At 40.5% G+C, this 21,812-nt stretch overlaps 1 protein-coding gene across 1 annotated transcript in view; it reads right to left on the reverse strand.

Moving 5' to 3' along the window:
* Positions 1-2,348: 2,348 nt before the first annotated feature.
* TMEM104 (transmembrane protein 104) overlaps positions 2,349-21,812 on the reverse strand; it is a 1,389,603-nt gene continuing 1,370,139 nt past the window's right edge. The window contains exon 10 of the mRNA XM_044085161.1: positions 2,349-3,767. Within this exon, the coding sequence (XP_043941096.1) occupies positions 3,007-3,767 (761 nt within the window). The 3' untranslated portion in view covers positions 2,349-3,006. The remainder of the gene's footprint in view (positions 3,768-21,812) is intronic.

The following is a 21,812-nucleotide window of genomic DNA, read 5'->3' on the forward strand; positions in this document are numbered from 1 at the left end:
GTCAGGGAGGATTTTCAAACATCAGTAGTCACTTCCAAGTACTATTCATTTTTTTTCTTTTCTTTTTTATTTATTTTGTTTAACTGGCATAGAGCACTGATCCACAAGGACCTTTTATAAATTCAGCTCAGGAGCATTGTCTGGTTAAGTAACCTGCTCAGAGTCGCACAGTAGACAAAAAAGACTGAGGGAATAAAAACCCTGACCAGAGAAAACAGCTTGTTAATAGTTTATGACCTTAATCCTCTGTTCTAACTTGCAAGAAATCACTGCATAACAAATGTAAGCAAAAGGAAACTGTACAAAAAAAAATGGAGTGAAACTGTTTATTTATTTTTTGCTCATTAAAAAAGAATACAGGCAGCCATGTTGTCAAAAAAGGACAATATAAGGCAACATATGAGAAAAGTCCAAATCAGCCAACTCTTGAAAGAAGTAAGAAATACCCTCTCAAAGAAGCATTCTTGGAGCTTTAGCATGTGCTCTTTCAAAGTGTTTCTGCAGATTTAGAGCACGTTTCTCAGACGTCTTCCTTCACTGAACTATATGGCTGCTACTAAAGGCACTGTTTCCTGGAGGCATATTATTTTTAGAGGAAGCAGTTCTGCATGACTATAAGGCATTGACTCTGACTGGAGACCACACAGTGCTAATGTAAAATAAATGTTACACGGCTGCAGAAACTAGTTAATTCAAGAGATGGGAAACATTATGACTTTAATTAGGAGACCAGTCCAGAAGGAGCTGAGGAAAACTTCTGCCAGAGAGAGCATCTGCAGGGTGAAATCAGTAAAAAAATGGATTATTTATATATTAGTATCATACTGCGGTGGTGGTGCTGCGGTAGCATTGTCGTCTCACAGTTAGACGCCTGTTCGATTCTCCGTTAGAGCATCTTCTGTGTGGTGACATGCGTGAATGGGCATTCCTTCCTTCAAGGTTGTGCATTAGGCCCGGCAAGCCAGCACGTAAAAATCTACTGCCAATCATTAGTGGACTGGAGATCCATTGTGGCGACCCCTAACCGGGAAAAGCCGAAAGACGCAAACAAACAAATTTAATCAGGTCACAATTTATTGGTAGCAGAAGTACCATCAACTGTGGTGCCTGAAAAATAGCCCTATACAACTGAACAAAGGATGGAGGGAAACCTGTATCTAGCCACACACAGGGGAAGAAACAGCTGAAAAGCTTGTGTGATTTTATGAGGACAGGGATCAAAGGCAGTCTGCATTACAGCTCTCTAAGATATGATACATGACCTGTAAGGCCAGCATTTGTAGTGCCTTCGAAGTAAAATGCAGTATTTCCCAACAATGCACCATAACTATGTCAAACAGCCTATACAAGTCCTTCCATCTTGCATAACATAATAAGTTAACAATGCACCACAAATTACTTACAATCGACATTATCTAATAATCTGAAGGATAGGCTAGATCAGAAGAAAATCTACATTTCAGAACTCGAAGTCCAATTCTTTGAGTCCATAGCTCTGGTCAGAGCACTGACATGGTATTTCAGACACAATCTCAGTTAGAATTGATCATTATTGTTTTCCTTGCAGTGTGCAAATAAAAGCTGCTAAGTAGCAGATAATATTAAAACAAAAACACATCTTACTGTTGTCAAGATTATTGCTAGTTACAAATCAAGAAATAATAGTATATTTAGGGACTACACATTGAATCATAAGAGCCTGGAGGTTAGCTATAAGTGTGCAGAGATGGTAATACACAGACGGGGGGTGGGGGGTGTAAAGTTTATGTTCCAGTAAGTTGCATTACTTCTTCCTCACAGCAATTTTAAACAGTTCTGGAAGTTCTTAGAGGAAATTCAAGATTAGAAATCAAACTGCTGAATAAGAAGAGGGAAGGGTTCGCTGAGGGAAGCAATGCTCGCTGACAGTCACACTATTTAACTATTCCACTGACTACAAGACCAGCTGGGTGCTAAGTGATAAAAAGGCCAGTAAGGCAAGCATGTGTAAATGCCTCCAGCTGACTGTCAGGCTTAAAATAATCACAGGCAAATGCAAACTTGGGATGCTTCCAATTTGTTTTTCCATCTAGGTTATTCATCTCAAATGTGGCTGTTACTAAGGGAGGTTTGTAGAAGAATCAGACTAGTATTAACAAACAGGTCAGGCAATGATAGGAAGAGATAGCCCCTTTTGGTAATCAGCTGCCTGTAGCTTTGCGCAAAATGGACTACTGTGTCAATTGAAAGGATTGTGAATTCTTCTAGCACCATTACATTACAACTGTGATCAACCATAAAATGTGTTCACATGATCAATAACTTTTTCCATCCAGCATTCTTATCTCCATAATGAAAACAAACTGAAAAAAGGTGTTAATAAATTATTTTAGAAGTGATTATCTATATGCAGCTTATCATATTACATTTCCTACAAATCCAATATTAAAATATTGTAGAAAGATCTGTAGGCACACAAAAATATCCACTCAAGTTTGAGACTTGCAGACATGGGTTTCAGCCTACAAGGCAGGCAAATGCAAACAAAAAGCAGTAGTTTAAAAGAATTATCTATAAAAGAAAGACATTTTTGAGATATCCGAGACAAGTGTACAGGCAATGGAGAAATTAACATTTACAAGGACATAATGGAACAATTCTGTGTTCCTGCTACTCACAGATGTTTAGATCCTCTATTACAAATAAAGTGCTGCTGAAAAGCTGTGATGCCACAATCTTTAATCCAATAAATAATGTATAATTAGACCTATACCTGCAAGACACTGTGCCTTATGTCATATTCCACGTGGTATTTAATAATTTTAAATTGATATCTGACCTTCCTGACAAAAAGGTGGACTATTTGGCTTTATTCAGCAATTAACGGGTGAATAACCTTCTTAGTAGTGAACCCAGGTCTCCACTTCTGAAAATGGTCATAAATAACCTTAATATATAGCAGAAGTACAGTTTCTCCTAAAAGCCATTGTGAACACTTTAAATAACCACAACTGTGATGTTTTTCTGTTAGTGTTTGGTTTCAGTAAGGATTATATTAGCAGTCACAAACATAAGGCAGAAGACGGCCCACAGAAATACAAAAAATACCCAGAATGTATGCTTGAAGGGAGAACGATGTTTGTTGACAAAATGACTGCCAAATATGAGGCGCATATCCTTGCGGCTACAGAAGACCAAGAATGCAGGTATGATGTACTGGATGCCTGTGCCTGCATATGCACCTGTAATGCCCACAAGCATCTCTAAATTGTGGGTGGTAAATGCAATGATAACGGGAGGGATGAGAGTTATGAGAGGAAAGATAATACGATCCACCAGCCAGGGATAGGTCCCACCCTCTCTGTGGAAAAGGGTCTTCCAGTTGTTCCTGAGGGTTACAGCAATAATTGGGAAGTTTGTGCTAATTGTAAATACAGGAAAAAGTCCAAGAAAGTATCGAAAGAAGGCAATTTTAATAATGTCACAGTTGGTAAAATTCAGAGTGTACATGTCCATAATAGAACTGCTCTTGAAGCAAAATATGGCTGTGAAGCTCAGCAGAAGGTAAAAGCCAAGGATGAAGAAGTAATCCAGCAAAAAGAGCTTGTTAATGTGCTTCTTAGAGGAGATGGGTGTAACCACAGATGGCAGAGAGTGCTGGCACATAAAGGAATAAACACACACACCAAAGAGATTGGGGATTCCAGACAGCTTGGCTACAGGTGGGTCGCCATCTCCTTGGCCTTTGCCAATTCGGATTAATGCTAACACAATCATGATGGTAAAAGCTGAAAAACACAAACATGAGACAGTTTAGTCAAGTCTAGAAAATCTTAAAAAATTCAATATTCTTGAGCATTTAAAGCAGACACAACCTTTGTCTTCATTTCAGAATGGAGTCAAAAAGGGGTGATTTCATATAATATGCAAGCATGCATGCACATATTTAGCTTCATAAAACAACCACTGCTCCTATACAAAGCGGATGATATATTACAAAGAGATGGCAGACCTTTGGCTTTTAAAATGTATTAACAGATAAACTGGAGATTATATGCATTTCTGCACAAGTACAAGGACAACACTCATCATCGATGTATGTCCACTTACCTTGGAAATAATTAAACAGAGGTTTTTGAACATCTCTGTTGTGGACACAAGGTGAAGCCAGACATATTCAGGTGCATTACTTTTTCAAAACCTATTACTGTAAAACTATGCCATACAAGTTAAAACTGCATTCCTCAAACACATTTCACGAGTGACCAGGCTTCAGCACTGTTAATCATCTTTATCCCTTCACAAATGTCTCTGTCTACTATGGTTACAATCTTTATTTGTTTTTAACAACACTTTAAATCATCTTTTCTCATCTATTTTCATTTGTATAAATACCAGTGTTGTATTCTCTTAAATAATCTCTCACACCATTCTATTCCAATATCAAGCATATTTTATTCCGTCAGCCTATTGCTATATTTTGTAAATTGTTTGAATAAACTATACAGACAGAGTTCAAATACAGGATTGTATATGTTCCTTTCTTCCTATTTCTCCTAGTCTCTCCAAATGATTTTTTCTCTTTTTCTTCAATTAATCCCTGCATTTCCATTTTCATTTTGGGAGTGGGTCCACTTAGACCATTTATCATTACATTATGGTTCTTATTATCTTCAACTGATTCTTTTTAATTTCCCTGATAATGGCTTTTAAATCTTTTAATTTTGGGTTCTCTCTAGACCTCCATTTTTGTAATAACCTTTGCCAATACTACCATAACTATCAAAATTAAAGCCTTTACATGCTTTGCCCTTTCTATATCCATCCGATTTAACAGCATGACTTCCTTAATTCCTGTTGTTCTTCTCCCCGTATTTCTCTACCTAGTATATCTCTAACTAGTTTCTGAATGTACTGACTTAAGCATTCACTTCCCCAGAAAATATGCTCCCAAATTACTTCTTTATCCTTTACCACACCTCCAATGTAACCCATTAGTTCAGAGAAATATTTTTTGAGGCTTAGACAGGGCATAAAAATACTTATGCAAGCATTTCTACATGAATATCCTTAATTTCCCAGCCTTTGTTGCAAACCTAGGGGCTAAAAGTAAAGTTTTGTACCTACCATAAATGTAGATGTTCGAGTGTATACCCTGCTGCAGTCATCACACTTGGGTTATCCTGTCGTCAGGCAGTCCCGCAGTCGGCCTGAATTCCAAAGTCTTGGTCCAGCGTCGGTTGCTGTCGCTTCTTCCCTGACGCCAGTGCGCCAGGGGTATATAAGAGGCATCCAACGCCATTTTCTTCAGTCTTTCTTGCCCCAGATGTCAGGTGCCCCCCCAAAAGATGGTCAGTAGATAGTACCAATAATAAAAGCTTAGCACAAACAAAACATCCCTCCAGCTATAAGCAAATACCACAAAGGTTGCATCAGATTTTAAGGTATTGAAAAGGTTTTAGTTAGGTCAGAGGGGATGGAGGGAGGGTAACCTGGACTGCAGCAGGGTATACACTCGAACATCTACATTTATGGTAGGTACAAAACTGTACTATGTTCATCATGTTACCCTGCTGCAGTCATCACACTTGGGTAGAATCCCAAAGCTAAGGGTGGGAGGTGGAGTCAAACAGGGTTAGAGGAGGCTAGAAGGCCCTGCAAAACTGCAGTGGCGAAGCCAGCTCTAGTCTTAGAGTAAAGTGGTAAGTGATAGTGTTTGGTGAAGGTGTGTACTGAACTCCAAGTTGCAGCTTCCAGAATATCCTTGGTTGGCACCCCCCCGAGGAAGGCTGTAGATGCAGCTGCTGCCCTGGTGGAGTGGGGCCTTATGCTAGCAGGAACTGGTTTTCCATGATGGGTGTAGCAAACACGTATGCAATGCCCTATCCACATGGAAATGGTCTGTTTTGAGATAGCCTTTCCTTGTGATGCCGTAGCAGAGGATACAAAAAGTTGGTCAGATTTTCTGAAAGCCTTAGTTTTATCCAAGTAGTAATGTAGTTGCCTGTGAATGTCCAAGGAATGCAGGAGTCTTTCTCCTTTGTTCTGTGGATTTGGAAAGAAGGTGGTTAAGTGGATGGTTTGATTTAGAGCCACACTGGATACCACCTTTGGCATAAAGGAGGGGTTAGTTCGTAGAGAAACTCTGTCTTGATGAAAAATGAGGAAAGGCTCTACTGCCATTAGTGCCTGTAGCTCTGAGACTCTTCTGGCTGAAGTAATTGCTTGCAGCAGGGCAGTCTTCCATGATATAAACTTTAAGTCAGCTGAGAAAGCTGGCTCAAAAGGTGGCAGCGTAAGTTTTTCCAGAACAAAATTTAGGTCCCAAGTTGGTGTTGGCGCTCTCCTGGGAGGCCTAATGTTTTTTGCCCCCCTGAGATACTGCCTTAGAAGTGGATGTGAAAATAAGGGAGGATCCGTGTTGTAGTGAGCTGAAATAGCTGAGGCGTGGATTTTAATAGATGAAAAAGAAAGTCCTTTGTGTAACATCTCAGTTAAATATTGTAGAATCTGAGGCATGTCCGGCTGAAGGGTATTTTGGCCTTTAGCTTGGTTCCAGGTGCAAAATCTTTTCCATTTGTCTGAGTAGGCTTTCCTGGTGCTGGGCCTCCTGGCCTCCAGAATGACATCCATAACAGCTTGTGAAAGAGGGGCTGGCTGGTTGCTTAGGTGATGTGCCATGCAGCCAAATTTAAGGTTTTGAGCTGGCTGTGTAGAATCTGACTGCCTAGCTGTGTGAGTAGATGAGGAATTTGTGGTAAAATCCATAGTGGGCCCTGGGCCATGTTCCTTAGTAGTGGGTACCAGTGCTGGCATGGCCAGTCCGGGGCAATGAGTATCATTTGAGGTCTCTCCATCCTGACTTTCAGCAGCACCTTTGTGAGAAGGGGCAATGGAGGAAAGGCATATACTGTCAGCATTTTCCAACTGAATGAGAGTGCGTCCACTTTCCAAGCTTGATGGTGAAATGTCCTTGTGCAAAATTTTGAAAGCTGATGGTTTTGGGGGTTGGCAAGCAGGTCTATGTCTGGGCGCCCCCATTTTTGAGTTATCATTGCAAATACTTGTGGATCCAGTTTCCACTCGTGGGGATCCATGATGTTTCTGCTTAGGTCGTCTGCCAATGTGATCTTTTTTCCTGGCAGGAATTGAGCTTGTAATTGAACTTGGTAAGCCAGTGCTGTGTTCCACAAGGTCATTGCTTGCCTGCCTAGAGGGTAGGAGTGTGTACCCCCTTGTTTGTTTGGGCCATTGTATTCAAGCTGGCACCCAGGAATGTCATATTTTGTGAAGGCACTAGTTTTGATTTATTTTCGTTTATTGTGTAGCCTAGGCAACTTAGAAGGTGTTTTACTAAAGTCAGATGTTGTAAGAGAATGTCCTTGCTTTCTGCTTGGATGAGGCAGTCGTCCAGGTATGGGTATATTTGAATTCCTCTTTGTTTGCAGTATGCAATTACTGGTGCCAGGCATTTTGTGAAGACCCTGGGTTCAGTAGATAAGCCAAAGGGCAGTGCAGAGAATTGGTAATGGGTTGAACCTGCAATGAAACAGAGGTATCTCCTGCAATTTTGTCTGATAGGGACATGCAGGTATGCCTCCTTGAGGTCCAACATTACTAGCCAAGCTTTCTTGCCCAACATGGGAAGAAGCTGCTGTAGTGTTAGCATCTTGAATTTGTGTACTTGCAAGAAGGTGTTTAGAATTGAAAGGTCCAGAATGGGTCTCCAAGCATTGTCCCTTCTGGAGACTAGAAAGAGCCTTGAGTAAAATCCTTGGCCTTGCTCCTGTGTAGGTACCAGTTGAATGGCTCTCATGTCCATGAGAGCTGTAATTTGTTTTTGTGCCTCTGCCCATTGATTTTGTGGCAAGTTTGGCATTCCTTTTATCCTTGGCAAGGTGTGGAAATGGAATCTGTATCCTTGTGAGATAATGTCTAGGACCCATTTGTCCTTTGTGACGATGCGCCAGTTGTCTATACAAAATGCTAATTTTCCTCCCAAGGGAGCTGCCAAGAGATTTTTGCTTGGCAGTTTGAGGTTTAAGTCATTGTGTTTGTCTTCTAGTAGTTTGGGACCTGTCTTCTCCTCTCTTCTGTGTTGCAGTGCCCCATTGGCGAGGTTTGTAAGGGATTTGTGCTTGTCCTCTGCCCCTTGGGCGTCTGTATTTACCCCTCTATGGTCTGCCAGAAGCTGGAAAGGACCAGTTTTTTGCTGGCCAATTTCTGCTGAAGCGTGGGGGTTGTACCTGTAATAAATCTTTGACCGTCTGCATAGATTTTGCCTTATCCTCCATTTTCTTTAAAACCTCTTCTGCTTTAACCCCAAATAAGACATCCTGCTATAAGGGTGCATCTAGCAACTTTGCTTTAACATGATCAGGCAGAGTTTGTTCCTTTAACCAAGCATGCCTACGTATAACAGACCCAGTAACAGCTGCTCTACAGGAAGCATCCAAGGAATCAAATCCACATTGTAAAGTATGTTTGCCCACCTGTTCAGCTGCATGCAACAGATCCTGCATTTCTTTGAATTCAGACTGTTGAGGGTGCGTGCTCATCTTTTGTTTTATTTGAGACATTAGGAATTGCTGGTATTTCAGCATGTGAAATTGACAATTTAGTGCTCTCATAGCTAGAGTAGCTGAGGTGTAAACCTTCTTCCCCCACCTATCTAGTGCTCTGGAGTCCCTTTCAGAGGGTACAGGATTTTTAGACATAGAAGCCTTAGCCCCTTTGGGACCCTGGGTCAGCCAGAGGGCTTTTGTAAAGGAATTTGTGTGAGTCAGGCACTTTATAATATCTATCTGGTTTGGCTGGAGCAGGAGGCAGAGAATCTGGATTTAGACTAGATTCTAAGTAAACATTATCCACAATGTCTAAAACTGGAGGGATAGCAAGTGGTCTGTGCTGGGGGAGTAAATTTGAGTCAGAGTAGTCCTGACCTTCCCAGTGGAAATGTTCCCTCATGGTATGTAAGGTTTCCCCAAAGGAATAGTCTTCAGGGGGAGAAGCTGAGGGAATGGAATCTTCAGCATCAGAATCTTCATAAGGGGGAAAGGAGTAATATAAAAATATTCCAGAAAAGAAAGATAATTATCAACAAGCACTCATACTTGAATACAATGCTCTCAACAGTAAAGTAAAAGACTTGTTTCAAAATGAATGGGAAAAGTTTAAAGCCTTTACGGATTTGGATGGATTACTTGATTTCAACCCAAAGGTGGTGTTTAAGAACTCAACCAACATAAAAAATTTATTAGAAAAAGGGAACTTAAGGTATAAAGGTAAAAGGGGTAATCCTGGAAAAATAGGTGCATACAAATGTGGAAAATGCAGACAATGTGAATATATAACTAACCAAGAAAAAATTTACTTGGACAGCAGAAATATTTGGCTACACAGTAAAGGATATTTTAACTGTGAGTCTAAGGGATTGGTATACCTTGCAATTTGTATGGAATGTTCTTCTTACTATGTGGGTAAGACAGAGCGTTCCTTAAAAAAGAGGATTTATGAACATACCTATGAAATCAAAAAATGCAAGGAAACCAATGCCCTTTTTAAGCATTCACTTGTCTGCAAAGAATATAAATACAGATTCTTTGTGTTAGATCAAGTTAAAATTGATATAAGAGGGGGTCCCTGGGAGGAAAACATTGGTTTCAAAGAATTATGGTGGCAACTGGCCCTGGAAGCCAACAGACCCCCAGGCTTGAATGAAAATATTTCCATTCTGCCACTTTTAAAGTTAAAAGCTGCTAAAATATAACCTTACAAACTATAATAAATAAGGTCAGTAGATGGCAGTATTCTACTGCAAATAGGAAAAAAGTAAGGGAATTTTAGATTATACTTTTTGAACTGTTAAAACAAATATAAATACCTTTGAATGATATTATACAATTTTAACAAACTAACAAATGAATTTAAATGTTTTTAAATAATAAATTCTTATTTTAAGTAAATATTTTATTAAGATAGCGGAACTTTTTAAACAGAATGAACATGAATGTATCAACCAGCACGAGACACAATGTTGAAATTTACTTGGGCTGTCATTCTAATTGGAAGTGAAACATGATTGGTTAACAATAATACAATTATGTATAAAATGCTTTGATTTTAAGAATGGTACTTTATCTGATGAAGTCTTTTGGACGAAAACGCAATACTGAATAAAGCATTCATTTTGGAATTACAAGTGGATTTTGTGCATTGAATTCTCCCACTGCTTTTTTCTTTTTTGGGAAAGGAGTAATCCTGTTCCTCAGAGGAGCCTGAGGAAATAGACACTTGATCAGAGGAGGCATAATCCTCCTCTTGTCTAGTTCTTTTGTCTGGGGGGGGGGTTGGGAACCTCTGATTAAAGAAATCAAATCTTCAGCCATTTTAAGCATCTGTTTCTTGGGCATGGGGCCTTGAATTGGAGACTGATGTGCAGTCTTTTTTGGTTTTAGAGGAGTCTTAAGCTTAACATAAGATTTTATGGTGAGAGTAGTCGGTCTGAAGACACCTTCTGTAACAGAAGGTGTTTCTGCAGCACCGGCTTCTCCTTCTGCAATGTTGTCGGTAGGGCCTAAAGAAAATGGCTGCGTCGGCCTAGAACTCTCTGCTTGAGAATCCGAAGTGGTCTAGGGTTCCAATTCTGCGGTCATCAGGGGCTGCGTAGGTGCCTCACTGAAAACCGGAGAACCGGCGACCAGCTCAGCCGAGGCCTCGGAGTCTGGCTTGGATCTAGGCTGCCTGTCTTTATCTTTGCATTTTTTATGCACGCCGGTAGTCGGTTGTTCCGACAGCATAGTGTAATTAAATTTCCTACCGAAGTAGTGTCGTGCGAAATCAAAGCGTCGCTTTATAGTTCGCTTATTGAACCTAGCACAAAACCGACAACCAGTGACATCATGGTCTGGGCCTAGGCAAGGTATACAATAAGAATGAAAGTCCTTATGAGGTATTTGCTTCCCACAAGAAATGCAATTGTTAACTTTTTCTAACATCGGACTGAGGCAAGAAAAGGTTCCCCAACAGGGTACTTAGCTTTGAAGACTTCGGACTGAAATTCGATTTGAAAATCTCAGGTGTTGGCCGACCAGCACTTGCGAACTGCTTCTGCTTCGGGCACCGCGCGGCAAGAAAGACTAAAGAAAATGGCGTTGGATGCCTCATATACCCCTGGCACACTGACGTCAGGGAAGAAGCGACAGCAACCAATGCCGGACCAAGACTTTGGAATTCAGGCTGACTGCGGGACCGCCTGACGACAGGATAACCCAAGTGTGATGACTGCAGCAGGGTAACACGATGAACATCATACATCACACCACTGTTTGCCTGTATACTCTTTCCCTAGTCTTCTGTACAGTTCTTTCCTATATGGCAAATTTTTCCATGGAGTTTATTTTCCCAATCCAGAATATGCCCTTGAGATTAACTTTTCCCTTTTGTTAGCCCTAATTAGGCATCTAAAATGTATTGCAGCAGTTCTGGCTTGGTATCTCATTGGTGTGCTTGTTTTACTCTTGTCCTCTCTGCTTTGACTAGCTCCCTTTATAAGAATTGTTTTCTTGCAGTCAGATTAAAATGCATCTGATTTCATCCCATTCCAACTAAACTTCATCTTCATTTACCTTGCAGTAATTATAAAGTGTAGATCAGCATATTGCTTAGTTAGTTGGAAATGAGATGTAGAACCTAACTGGTTAATTGTATCACATGACATTACTGCAATTAATGAAACACCTTTTATTCTGTTCATTTTGCATGTGAAGTTTTAATCTGAAGAAGTCGCTTTATGTGGGAGCGACGAAAAGCGCTTAATTAAAACTGTGAAAATCTTTTTTTGCATTCATTCATTCATTCATACGTGCTGAAGTGGATTTAACAACTGTTCATACACAAAAAACTCTTCTTGAACTGGTGCGGAGAATTGTAGTGAAGCAACTTGTTGGTCGTTGGTTTACGTTTAAACTTCATCTTGACTTATCTGCTCCCAAAATCTAGGCTCCTTATATCTCCTTCTGCACAAATGTTCCATATTTTCTGACCTCCACTGTATTCTCACTCCTAGGTCACATCCAACAGGCAATATTTGTCTTTTCCACTTTTTAATTTGTCTCTTATTTAGTAATAATGTTAATGTTTTCTTAATGTAGTACAAATGTTCTACTTCCTCTCTTTCCATTATTCCACAAATTTCTGATTTCTCCCCATGCTATAGTTTTCCCTTACATAATTTCACTGTTTTCCATTTTCCTTGTATGTATCATCCTGTAGCAAATATTTGTCTTAGTTACATTACTTGATACCATCTCCTCAAATCTGGTAATGCTAGTCCTCCCACTTCGGTTATACTGGGAATTTTTAATACTTCCATTTAATTGAGATCTTTTTCTATCCCACATAAACACATTTACTTCTTTGTTAATACTATACTAGATGTCTTTCTTAGGAGTAAAAAAGTATGATCATACCACATACAGTATCGGAGGTACCACATACATTTTAGTAGCTTAGATCTTACTGTCCATCTCCATAAACATTAACCTCCACTTTAGTTAGTACTTTTTCTTTTATTTCTTCCTACATCTCTCATACAGCCTACTGGGTATTTCTCATAGCCAAATACCTAAATATTTCATTCTGTCATGTGCCCACAGCAGAAAAAATATTTGTATTAAGTCACAGGTAGGCACATAATTTACAATTATTGCTTTAGTCTTGGGCATATTTATTTTATATCCTTCTATCTTTCTGTAGTTAACTAAAATATGAAATGCACTTGGTATCTCTATCTCTGGTTGTATTATATACGTGATTAGGTTGTCTGCAAAAAAGCACAGTCTCTTCATTTAATCCCCACTAACTGTAACCCATTAAATCTGATATTCTTATTTCTTTAGCTAAAGGCTCAAGGTAAAAATCAAAACAAGACTGGGAAAAGCGGGTGACCCTACCTAGTCCCCTTTGATAGTTCTACCCCTCACAACAGTCTTATTACCATATTTAATTCTGACTGAGGTGCCATTATATATTGAAAATTAATTTTATCCACTTCTTTGAGAAACTGAAATCTTGTAAGATTTTAACTAGAAATCCCAAACTTAACTGTGTCAAAATACTTTAATCTCTGCATCTCTTTAGATCAATAACATTGTCAAATGTTTGTCTTCCTTCTACAAACATAAGTCGCTCAATTCTTATTTCTCTACACTTATTTTTGTTAGCAATTTTTACCATGAAAACCTTACAGTCATGATTAAGGATTGATAGTGACCTGTATAAGCCTGGATGATACATATCTTTTTTCTCTTTCAACACTACTACTACTATCACTGCAACTAAAGAAGTCATGCTCTTGAGTTGGATGGACGTAGAAAGACTCTGGTACTTCTCTTTTTAAATAAAATTAAATAATTTTAGCTATGTTCTAATGACCTATACTTCTTTGCTTTTCTTTTTCAAACTTAAATTGGTAAACTATCAAATCCAGATATTTTCCCTATTTTAAGATATCTTATAGCCTGAAACAAACAAAATCACCGTGATTGAAAAACGGATACCACTGGAAGATGAAAAAAAGAATTTAATCTCACAACTGTTTAGCGCTTTTGGCCTTACACAGAAGCTTTCATCAGAACAAAAAACTAAGACACAAATCAAATAATATACACACATCAATTAGTTTGCACCAATCACAAAACTTCACTAAATTGTTCAATTAATAAAAATGCTCTCTTAAAAAAAACCCATAAAAAGCACTCATGAAACTCTAATTTCTGCATACAACCAAGCAAGAGAAATGGCCATAAAAATGTATTATAAATATAATAATATGGAATACAATATATATGTATTAATATAAAACTTCATTTATATTTTTCAAAAAGTACAGTTTTGTACCTACCATAAATGTAGATGTTCGAAGATCCACATTGCTGCAGTCATAACCTGTGGGTAGTCCGCTGTCCTCGGTCGGCCCGAATACCAAAGTGTTAGGCTGGCGTCGGTCATGGTCGCTCAGATCTGACGTCAGAACGCCATGGTATTAAAGCGCATGACCGACGTCATATCCTCAGTCTTTCTTGCCCCAGATGTCAGAAGGCCTTAAAAAGAAAGGCCATAGCCAAAAACAGAAAAACCTCCAAAACCCATGTACAAACAATATTTACAACCCAAACCATACAACCACTACAAACTACAGAGGGAATGAGGGAGGGATTGGACTGCAGCAATGTGGATCTTGAACATCTACATTTATGGTAGGTACAAAACTGTACTATGTTCTTCATCTCACATTGCTGCAGTCATAACCTGTGGGTAGAATCCCAAAGCAAAGGTAAAGGGAGGTTGGCAAAATCATAAAGCATTGGGAGCTGCTAACATGCCCTGTAAGACTGCAGTGGCAAACCCAGCCCTAGATTTGGAATAAAGAGGGAGATGGTAATGTTTAGAAAAAGTGTGCACTGAACTCCAAGTAGCTGCTTCCAAAATATCTTTAGTAGCTACCCCTTAAAAAGCAGTAGAAGTGGCAGTAGCCCTAGTGGAATGAGGTCTGATTCCAGCCGGAATCTCCTTACCATGATGAGAATAACAAAAGGCAATACAATGGCCAATCCACTTAGAAATAGTTTGTTTTGAAACAGGTTTCCCCTGAGAGCCCAAAGCAAAAGAAACAAATAACTGTTGAGACTGTCCGAATCAATTAGTCCTGCTCAAATAATAACGCAACTGCCTGTGAATATCCAAAGTGTGCAAAATTTTCTCCCCTTTATTTTGGGGATCAGCATAACAAGTAGGCAAATGAATAGATTGGTTCAAGGCCACATTTGAAACCACTTTAGGCATAAAAGTAGGGTTAGTACACAGAGATACCCTATCCTTATGAAAAATCAGGAAGGGTTCAACTGCCATTAGAGCCTGTAATTCAGATACCCTTCTAGCAGACGTAATGGCCAACAAAAAAGCAGTCTTCCAAGACAAAAACTTCAACTCAGATGTAGCTGCAGGTTCAAAAGGAGGTAAAGTAAGTTTTTCCAACACAAAATTGAGATCCCAGGAAGGAGTAGGAGCTCTACGCGGGGGTCTTATGTTCTTTGCCCCTCTAAGGAATTGCTTAAACAAAGGATGAGAGAATAATGGTGGGTCACAGTCATAGTTAGCAGAAATGGCTGCAGCATGAACTTTTACAGAGGAGAAAGACAAACCCTTGTCTAATAATTCTGTAAGATATTGAAGGGAAACACTCAAATTAGGCCTGGAAACATCAAAGCTCTTTGCTTTGCTCCAAATAAAAAATCTCCTCCATTTATCAGCATAAACTTTCCTTGTACTAGGCCTTCTGGCCTCCAAAATGACATTCAAAACTTGTTGAGGAAGCTGCGAACCTCCAGGGTCTAGAACAGAATATGCCAGGCTGTCAGATGCAGGGACTGTATCCTGACATTGAGGAAATGATTGCCTGTCTGAGACAAAAGGTGTGGAATTGATGGCAAAGGCCAAGGAGGCTCCCGTACTAAACTCCTCAGCAGAGGGTACCAGTGCTGCCGTGGCCAATCTGGAGCTATTAGAATCATGGAGGGCTTGTCCTGTCTGACTTTCAAGAGCACCTTGGGAAGGAGAGGCAGAGGAGGAAAGGCATAGATGTGAAGATTGTTCCAACTGAATGATAGAGCATCCACTTTCCAAGCTTTTGGATGAAACATCTTTGTGCAAAACTTTGGCAACTGGAAATTTAGTGGAGAAGCGAACAGATCTATGTCTGGAGTCCCCCATAACACTGTCAACTGTTGAAATACATGAGGATCCAACTTCCACTCGTGGGGATCCACCATCTGTCTGCTCAAAACATCTGCTAAGGAGTTCTGTGCTCCTGGCAGAAACCTTGCCTGAAGAGTGAGGTGCAAACTGAGAGCAGTCTCCCACAAAATCATAGCTTGCCTGCAAAGAGGGTACGAATGGGTTCCCCCTTGCTTGTTGATGTACCACATGACAGTTGTGTTGTCTGTTTGAATCAGCACTTGTCCTGGGTGAAGTAGATCCTTGAAAGCCATCAATGCAAATTGGACTGCTAACATCTCCTTCAAGTTGATATGTAAATGTTGCAGTCTGGCAGGCCACGTGTCTTGAACCCATTTTCCATTGAGGTGTGCTCCCCAAGCCTTGTCTGAGGCATCTGTCGTTAAGATCTGACTCGCCTCTGGTCGGGTCACAGAGAGTCCCTTGTTTAGGTGACATTCCTGAGCCCACCACAAAAATTCCTTTTGAATGCAAGGTATTATCCGAATGACAGTGTCCAGATCGTGGCAGTGTTGCGTCCATACACCCTTGAGATACCATTGTAGCTTCCTCATATGCAGTTTGGCATTGGGAAGCACCAGAATACAAGATGCCATGAACCCCAAGGCTTGAAGGACTGTCCTTGCAGTCAGCCTGGACCATAGAGACAATTGTTGGAAGTAAAGTGTAAGATTTCTTTGCTTGTCCGGGGTCAAAAAAGCCATCTGGGAGGCTGTATTCAGTCTCACACCCAGAAAGCACATGTCCTGAGAGGGTACTAGACTGGACTTTGTTTCGTTCACAGAATACCCTAGGCATCTTAACACTGCCATAACATACTGTAGATGGTGAAGTAGCTTGTTTTTGTCTTGAGCAAGAATCAGGCAGTCGTCCAAATAAGGATAAATTTGTATTCCTCTTAACCTTAAGAAGGCTATCACCGGAGCCAGAACCTTTGTGAATACCCTGGGCACAGTAGATAAGCCAAAGGGCAATGCAGAGAACTGATAATGTAAAGTCCCAGCCCGAAAACGCAGGAATCTCCTGCAACTGGGCCTGATAGGAATATGAAGATAAGCCTCTTTGAGATCCAGAGTTACCATCCAGTGGTCTTTGCCCAATAGAGGCAGAAGCTGTTGCAAAGTCAACATTTTGAATTTTGGAATGTCCAGGTATGTGTTGAGGATAGATAAATCCAAAATTGGCCTCCAAGTGTTTCCTTTCTTTGGAACAAGAAACAGGCGAGAATAAAATCCTAGGCCCACTTCTGACAGAGGGACCTGCTGTATAGCCCCCATTTGAAGAAGTAAAGAAATCTGTTTGTGAGCCTCCACCCTTTGCTGAGGAGGAACGTCTGGCATGCCTTTGAAAGGAGGCAATGTGTGGAAATAAAACTTGTAGCCTCGGTCTATAATGTCCAACACCCATTTGTCCTGGGTGACTAAAAGCCAGTTTTGCCTGAAGAGTGCCAACTTTCCTCCCAGAGGAGCTGCCAGACAGGCAGGATCTGGCAGCTGAAGATGCAGGTCATTGGGTCTGTTTACGAAAGGACTGGCCCCTGCCCTCACCTGTAGATTGTGCAGGGGAACTCCACGTTCTAGGCCTGAAAGAACCCTGAGCTCTGCCCCTACCACGCCTAGATCTGCCCCTAGACTGTAAATCAGAAGAAGGGTAAGCCCATCCCTTAGTAGGCCAATTTCTGCTAAACTTAGGGGCTGCACCTGCAAAAAATCCTTAACAGTCTGCATAGACTTAGCTTTGTCTTCCATTTTCTTTAAGACTGACTCCACAGGAGAACCAAACAAAACTTCAGACTGCAGAGGAGCATCCAAAATTCGAGCTTTAACGTGCTCTGACAAGTTCTGATCCTTAAGCCAGGCGTGCCTACGAATAACTGATCCAGTGGCAGCCACCCTGGAAGAAGCCTGTAAAGCATCGAAACCACACTGCAAAGAATGCTTACCCACCTGATCAGAGGCATGAACCAAATCCTGTAATTCCTTACACTCTATGCCCTCTGCCAAAGCATCTACCTTAGATTTTAACTGAGTAAGGAGAAAATTCTGGTACTTCAACATATGAAACTGGCAATTCAAAGCCCTCATTGCTAGAGTGGAAGAGGTATACACTTTTTTACCCCACCTATCCAAAGCTCTAGAATCTTTATCCATAGGAACTGGATTCTTTACAACAGAAGCCCTGACACCCTTAGGTCCCTGGCTAATAATTTCTGGGTCAGCCCTTGGGCTCTTATACAGATATTTATGCGCCTCTGGCACTCTGTAATACCTATCTGGTTTAACTGGCGCAGGAGGCAAAGAGTCTGGATTAAGGGAAGCCTCAGAGAAAACATCCTGAACAACATCCAAAACAGGAGGTATAGCCAAGGGCCGATGTTGTGGTAAAAACAAAAATTCCCTAAGCCTCTTTCGGGAATCTGAGAAATCCTGACCTTCCCATTTAAAATGCTCCCTCATAGAATGCAGGGTTTCTGAAAAAGAAAAATCCTCTGGAGGAGAAGCAGAAGGACTGGAATCCTCAGCTTCTGAATCAGAATAAGGAGGAAAATCCTGAATGTCTTCAGCCGAAGACTCTGAGTAATCTGAAGCATGTTCCAAACTTTCCACCTCTGGCTCCACCCTAGGCCTCTTATCTGGAGGGGGCATAGAACCCCTGATTAAGGAAATCAAATCTTCTGCCATTTTTAGCATGTGTTTTTTAGGTACAGAACCTGCAGAACTAGGACTGACACCAGAGGAAGACAAACCAGGCCTGACCTTGGAGGGTACCTTAGAGACAGAAGGGGAAGGCCTAATCACCTTATGCAAAGAAGGGAGTACAGCAACCTGAGAGGCCCCCTCAGCCTGACCCGACTCCTGAGAGGCCACATCTTGCAAAATTAACGGCTCCCCCTGAGACTCAGCTGAAACCTCGGCTGGATCTACAGATTCCACCGTAGTTTCTAAAGAACCGGCGTCCGGAACAGACGACTCATCCTGCTTGGACTTTAACGATTTTTCCTTGCGCTTCTTAGCGGTAGTGGGCGTCGGAGGATCCGACGGCATATTGTAATTACACCGCTTACCGAAGACAAGCCTAGCGCAATCTAACCTACATTTAATGGTGCGCTTATTAAATCTAGCACAAAAGCGACACCCGACTACGTCGTGCTCAGGCCCCAAACAAGGAATACAGAGAGAGTGGTAATCCCTATGCGGTATCTGTTTCCCACAAGAAATACAATTATTCACTTTTTCTGACATCCGGAATTAACTGAGGCAAGAAAAAACAAAAATATTCCCCAACGGGGTACTTAGCCCAACTTGGTTTTCGGTCTGAAACTCAGAATATGAAAATTTCAGAACGCCGAACAGCACTTGCAAACGCTGCTTCTGCTACGGACCATGCGGCAAGAAAGACTGAGGATATGACGTCGGTCATGCGCTTTAATACCATGGCGTTCTGACGTCAGATCTGAGCGACCATGACCGACGCCAGCCTAACACTTTGGTATTCGGGCCGACCGAGGACAGCGGACTACCCACAGGTTATGACTGCAGCAATGTGAGATGAAGAACATTCTGTATTTTTGTGAAAACTTTTATAATTTGCAACACCATTTAATAATGTTGTACTTCACATACGATGGATACATGCTGGAATAATGTAAAAAGGCATTGCCAGACACATTTGTAAAATTAATAACTGAACCCAACTTAGAAGTTACTTCATGTTTAAATACTTCCAAATCCAAAAAACAAATATTGGATGAATTCCAAGCATACGAAAAATGCAAAAAATGAGTACTATTGTTCAATGTATCCACAAATAAACTTAAATTAACCACATTTCCTTTCCAAACAAAAAACAAATCATCAATAAAATGATAATAACCGCTCACCTTGTTCCAGCCATGTACCCTTGGAAGAATATATGTTTCCCAATAGGCCATAACCAAATTGGTATAGTTGGGGGCCATCCTTGCCCCCACTGTCACACATCTTGCTTGTAAACAATACTGCCCCTCAAAAGTAAAATAATTGAAATTGTGATATATTATAGCCTCCTTAACCTCACCCACCTGAATAGAGGACATTCATCTTCTGTTAACTTTGCCAGCTGTAATCGCTTAAGGTACACTTTAATCTCCCTTTCTTGCATCTGTCATTCTTCCTGTATAGTGGTCTATAACAGCCCTCCAATATTTTATTTATTATTCTAGGTTTCCTTTTCATTTTCCCCTGTGAATTGCTCTTTCATTTTTATCATTGCCTGTGTTTGTTGTTACCTGAGCCTACACACTAATGTTTTTGTATTTTTTTTAATTATTGTCAAAAATCAATAACCGTAGTAGGACTGCTGCTTAGCAGTTTTGCTATTCAGCATTTTTTTCATCTGTCCCTGTACTTTTTCAGGATCTTCTCCTATTATCCTTTTTAATTCTTTTATTATCTCATTTGACTCTCTGTATCAATTTTTAGATATTCTCCTTATTTCTTGGGCCTCAGACATTACTTTTGTTTTCATTCTCTCCTTTCAACTATCCCATCTCTCCTGTTCTCTCTTCTTGTTACCTATTCAGATTTTCGTCTCTCTCCAGGTTTTATTCTATCACCTTGTCTGCCAGAACTTTGAAGTATTTTCTTTTCAGGAATTACACAAGAAAATGCCAGTGCTGTTCCTTATCTATCTTAGTTAGAAATTCCAAACTTACTGCTAATGGTGTGCGAAATGGATAAGTGATTAGATTTAGTCCATTCTTGAGATTTGCTCTGTATATCACATCTACCCAGACTTGCCTATTTATTAAATCTGCCAGAGTAGTGTGCATGCTCAGCCTTTACACCTGGTTTCTGTATTGTATTTGTTATACCAAATACTTGAAAATACTTGGTAGGAAATCTGTCCTCCCACTGTATGGTCGAACCCATGTGTTCGAAGCTGTAAAACTTCAAATACGTAAAAAAAAAAAATAATAATAATATAAGAAAAAAAGTTACCTGACGGTTGTAAGCAGGGGGCAAGCACCCCACACCCCCCACTCTTTAAATATACCAACTCCGAGATCGCACTACACTGTAGTAAAGGGAAATCTTCCCTTTCCGCACTGTACTGCATTGTAGTAGTTGATATATTTAAAAAGCGGGGGGGGGGGTGCAGGGGAGCTTGCCTCCCCGCTTACAACCATCAGGTAAGTGTTTTCTTTTTTCCTAATGTTTTCGAAGTTTTGCAACTTCCAAATTATGGGTTTGACGATATGGCGTTCGAAGCTGTAAAACTTCGATAACATAATATAGACCCCCTTGGATGCCACTGTGCCCCTAGTGTAGGTTTTAAAGGTATATTATACTGGTTGTTTTATAAATGGATATCTCTATCCACAAACCACCCATTAGTATAGTTCTTCCTTGCATATTCAATCTTAACACACTGTCAAACTGCACAGTTCTCCTCTGCTGCATTAACTCTAACAGTAGTCAGTCTATCACTCCATTGTGTACACTGCTGCTGGCATATATGATAGTATAGTGGGTACGCATGTATTTTGACACTTTCCAAATGCCTCTCTGCCCCACCCCAAGTCTACTGAATCGTTAGTGAGAAGCAGCAAGCATACTCACTTCAGTGTTCATACAGTATACTTCAAGTATGTGCTCTAACACACACACACACACACACACACACACACACACACACACACACACACACACACACACACACCACTTGTATGGCTGTCAATAATACAGCCATAATGACTTAGCTGATACTTAGGTCATCATTTATAATGGTGCAGGACTACTTTCTTCCCATGTGCTATTCTCAACAGCCAACAGGCCTACCATCTGACTACCTACTTCTTCAATCTTGAGCCCACTGCCCCTGTCACTGGTTACTCATATGCTCACTCCCAATGTTACTCAGTCTGACAACCTTATTTCTATATCTAGGGGTATAATATACATTTTGAATTATCCAGCCTTCTAGCCAATCCACAACTTAGAATAGGTGTCTTCTGCCATATTATCTGCGTTGCCTACATGCATAGCCCTGCAGTACAC

The sequence above is a fragment of the Protopterus annectens genome, chromosome 10.part0, assembly GCF_019279795.1.
Source record: "Protopterus annectens isolate FY-2018-M chromosome 10.part0, PAN1.0, whole genome shotgun sequence".
Taxonomy (NCBI): Eukaryota; Metazoa; Chordata; order Ceratodontiformes; family Protopteridae; genus Protopterus; species Protopterus annectens.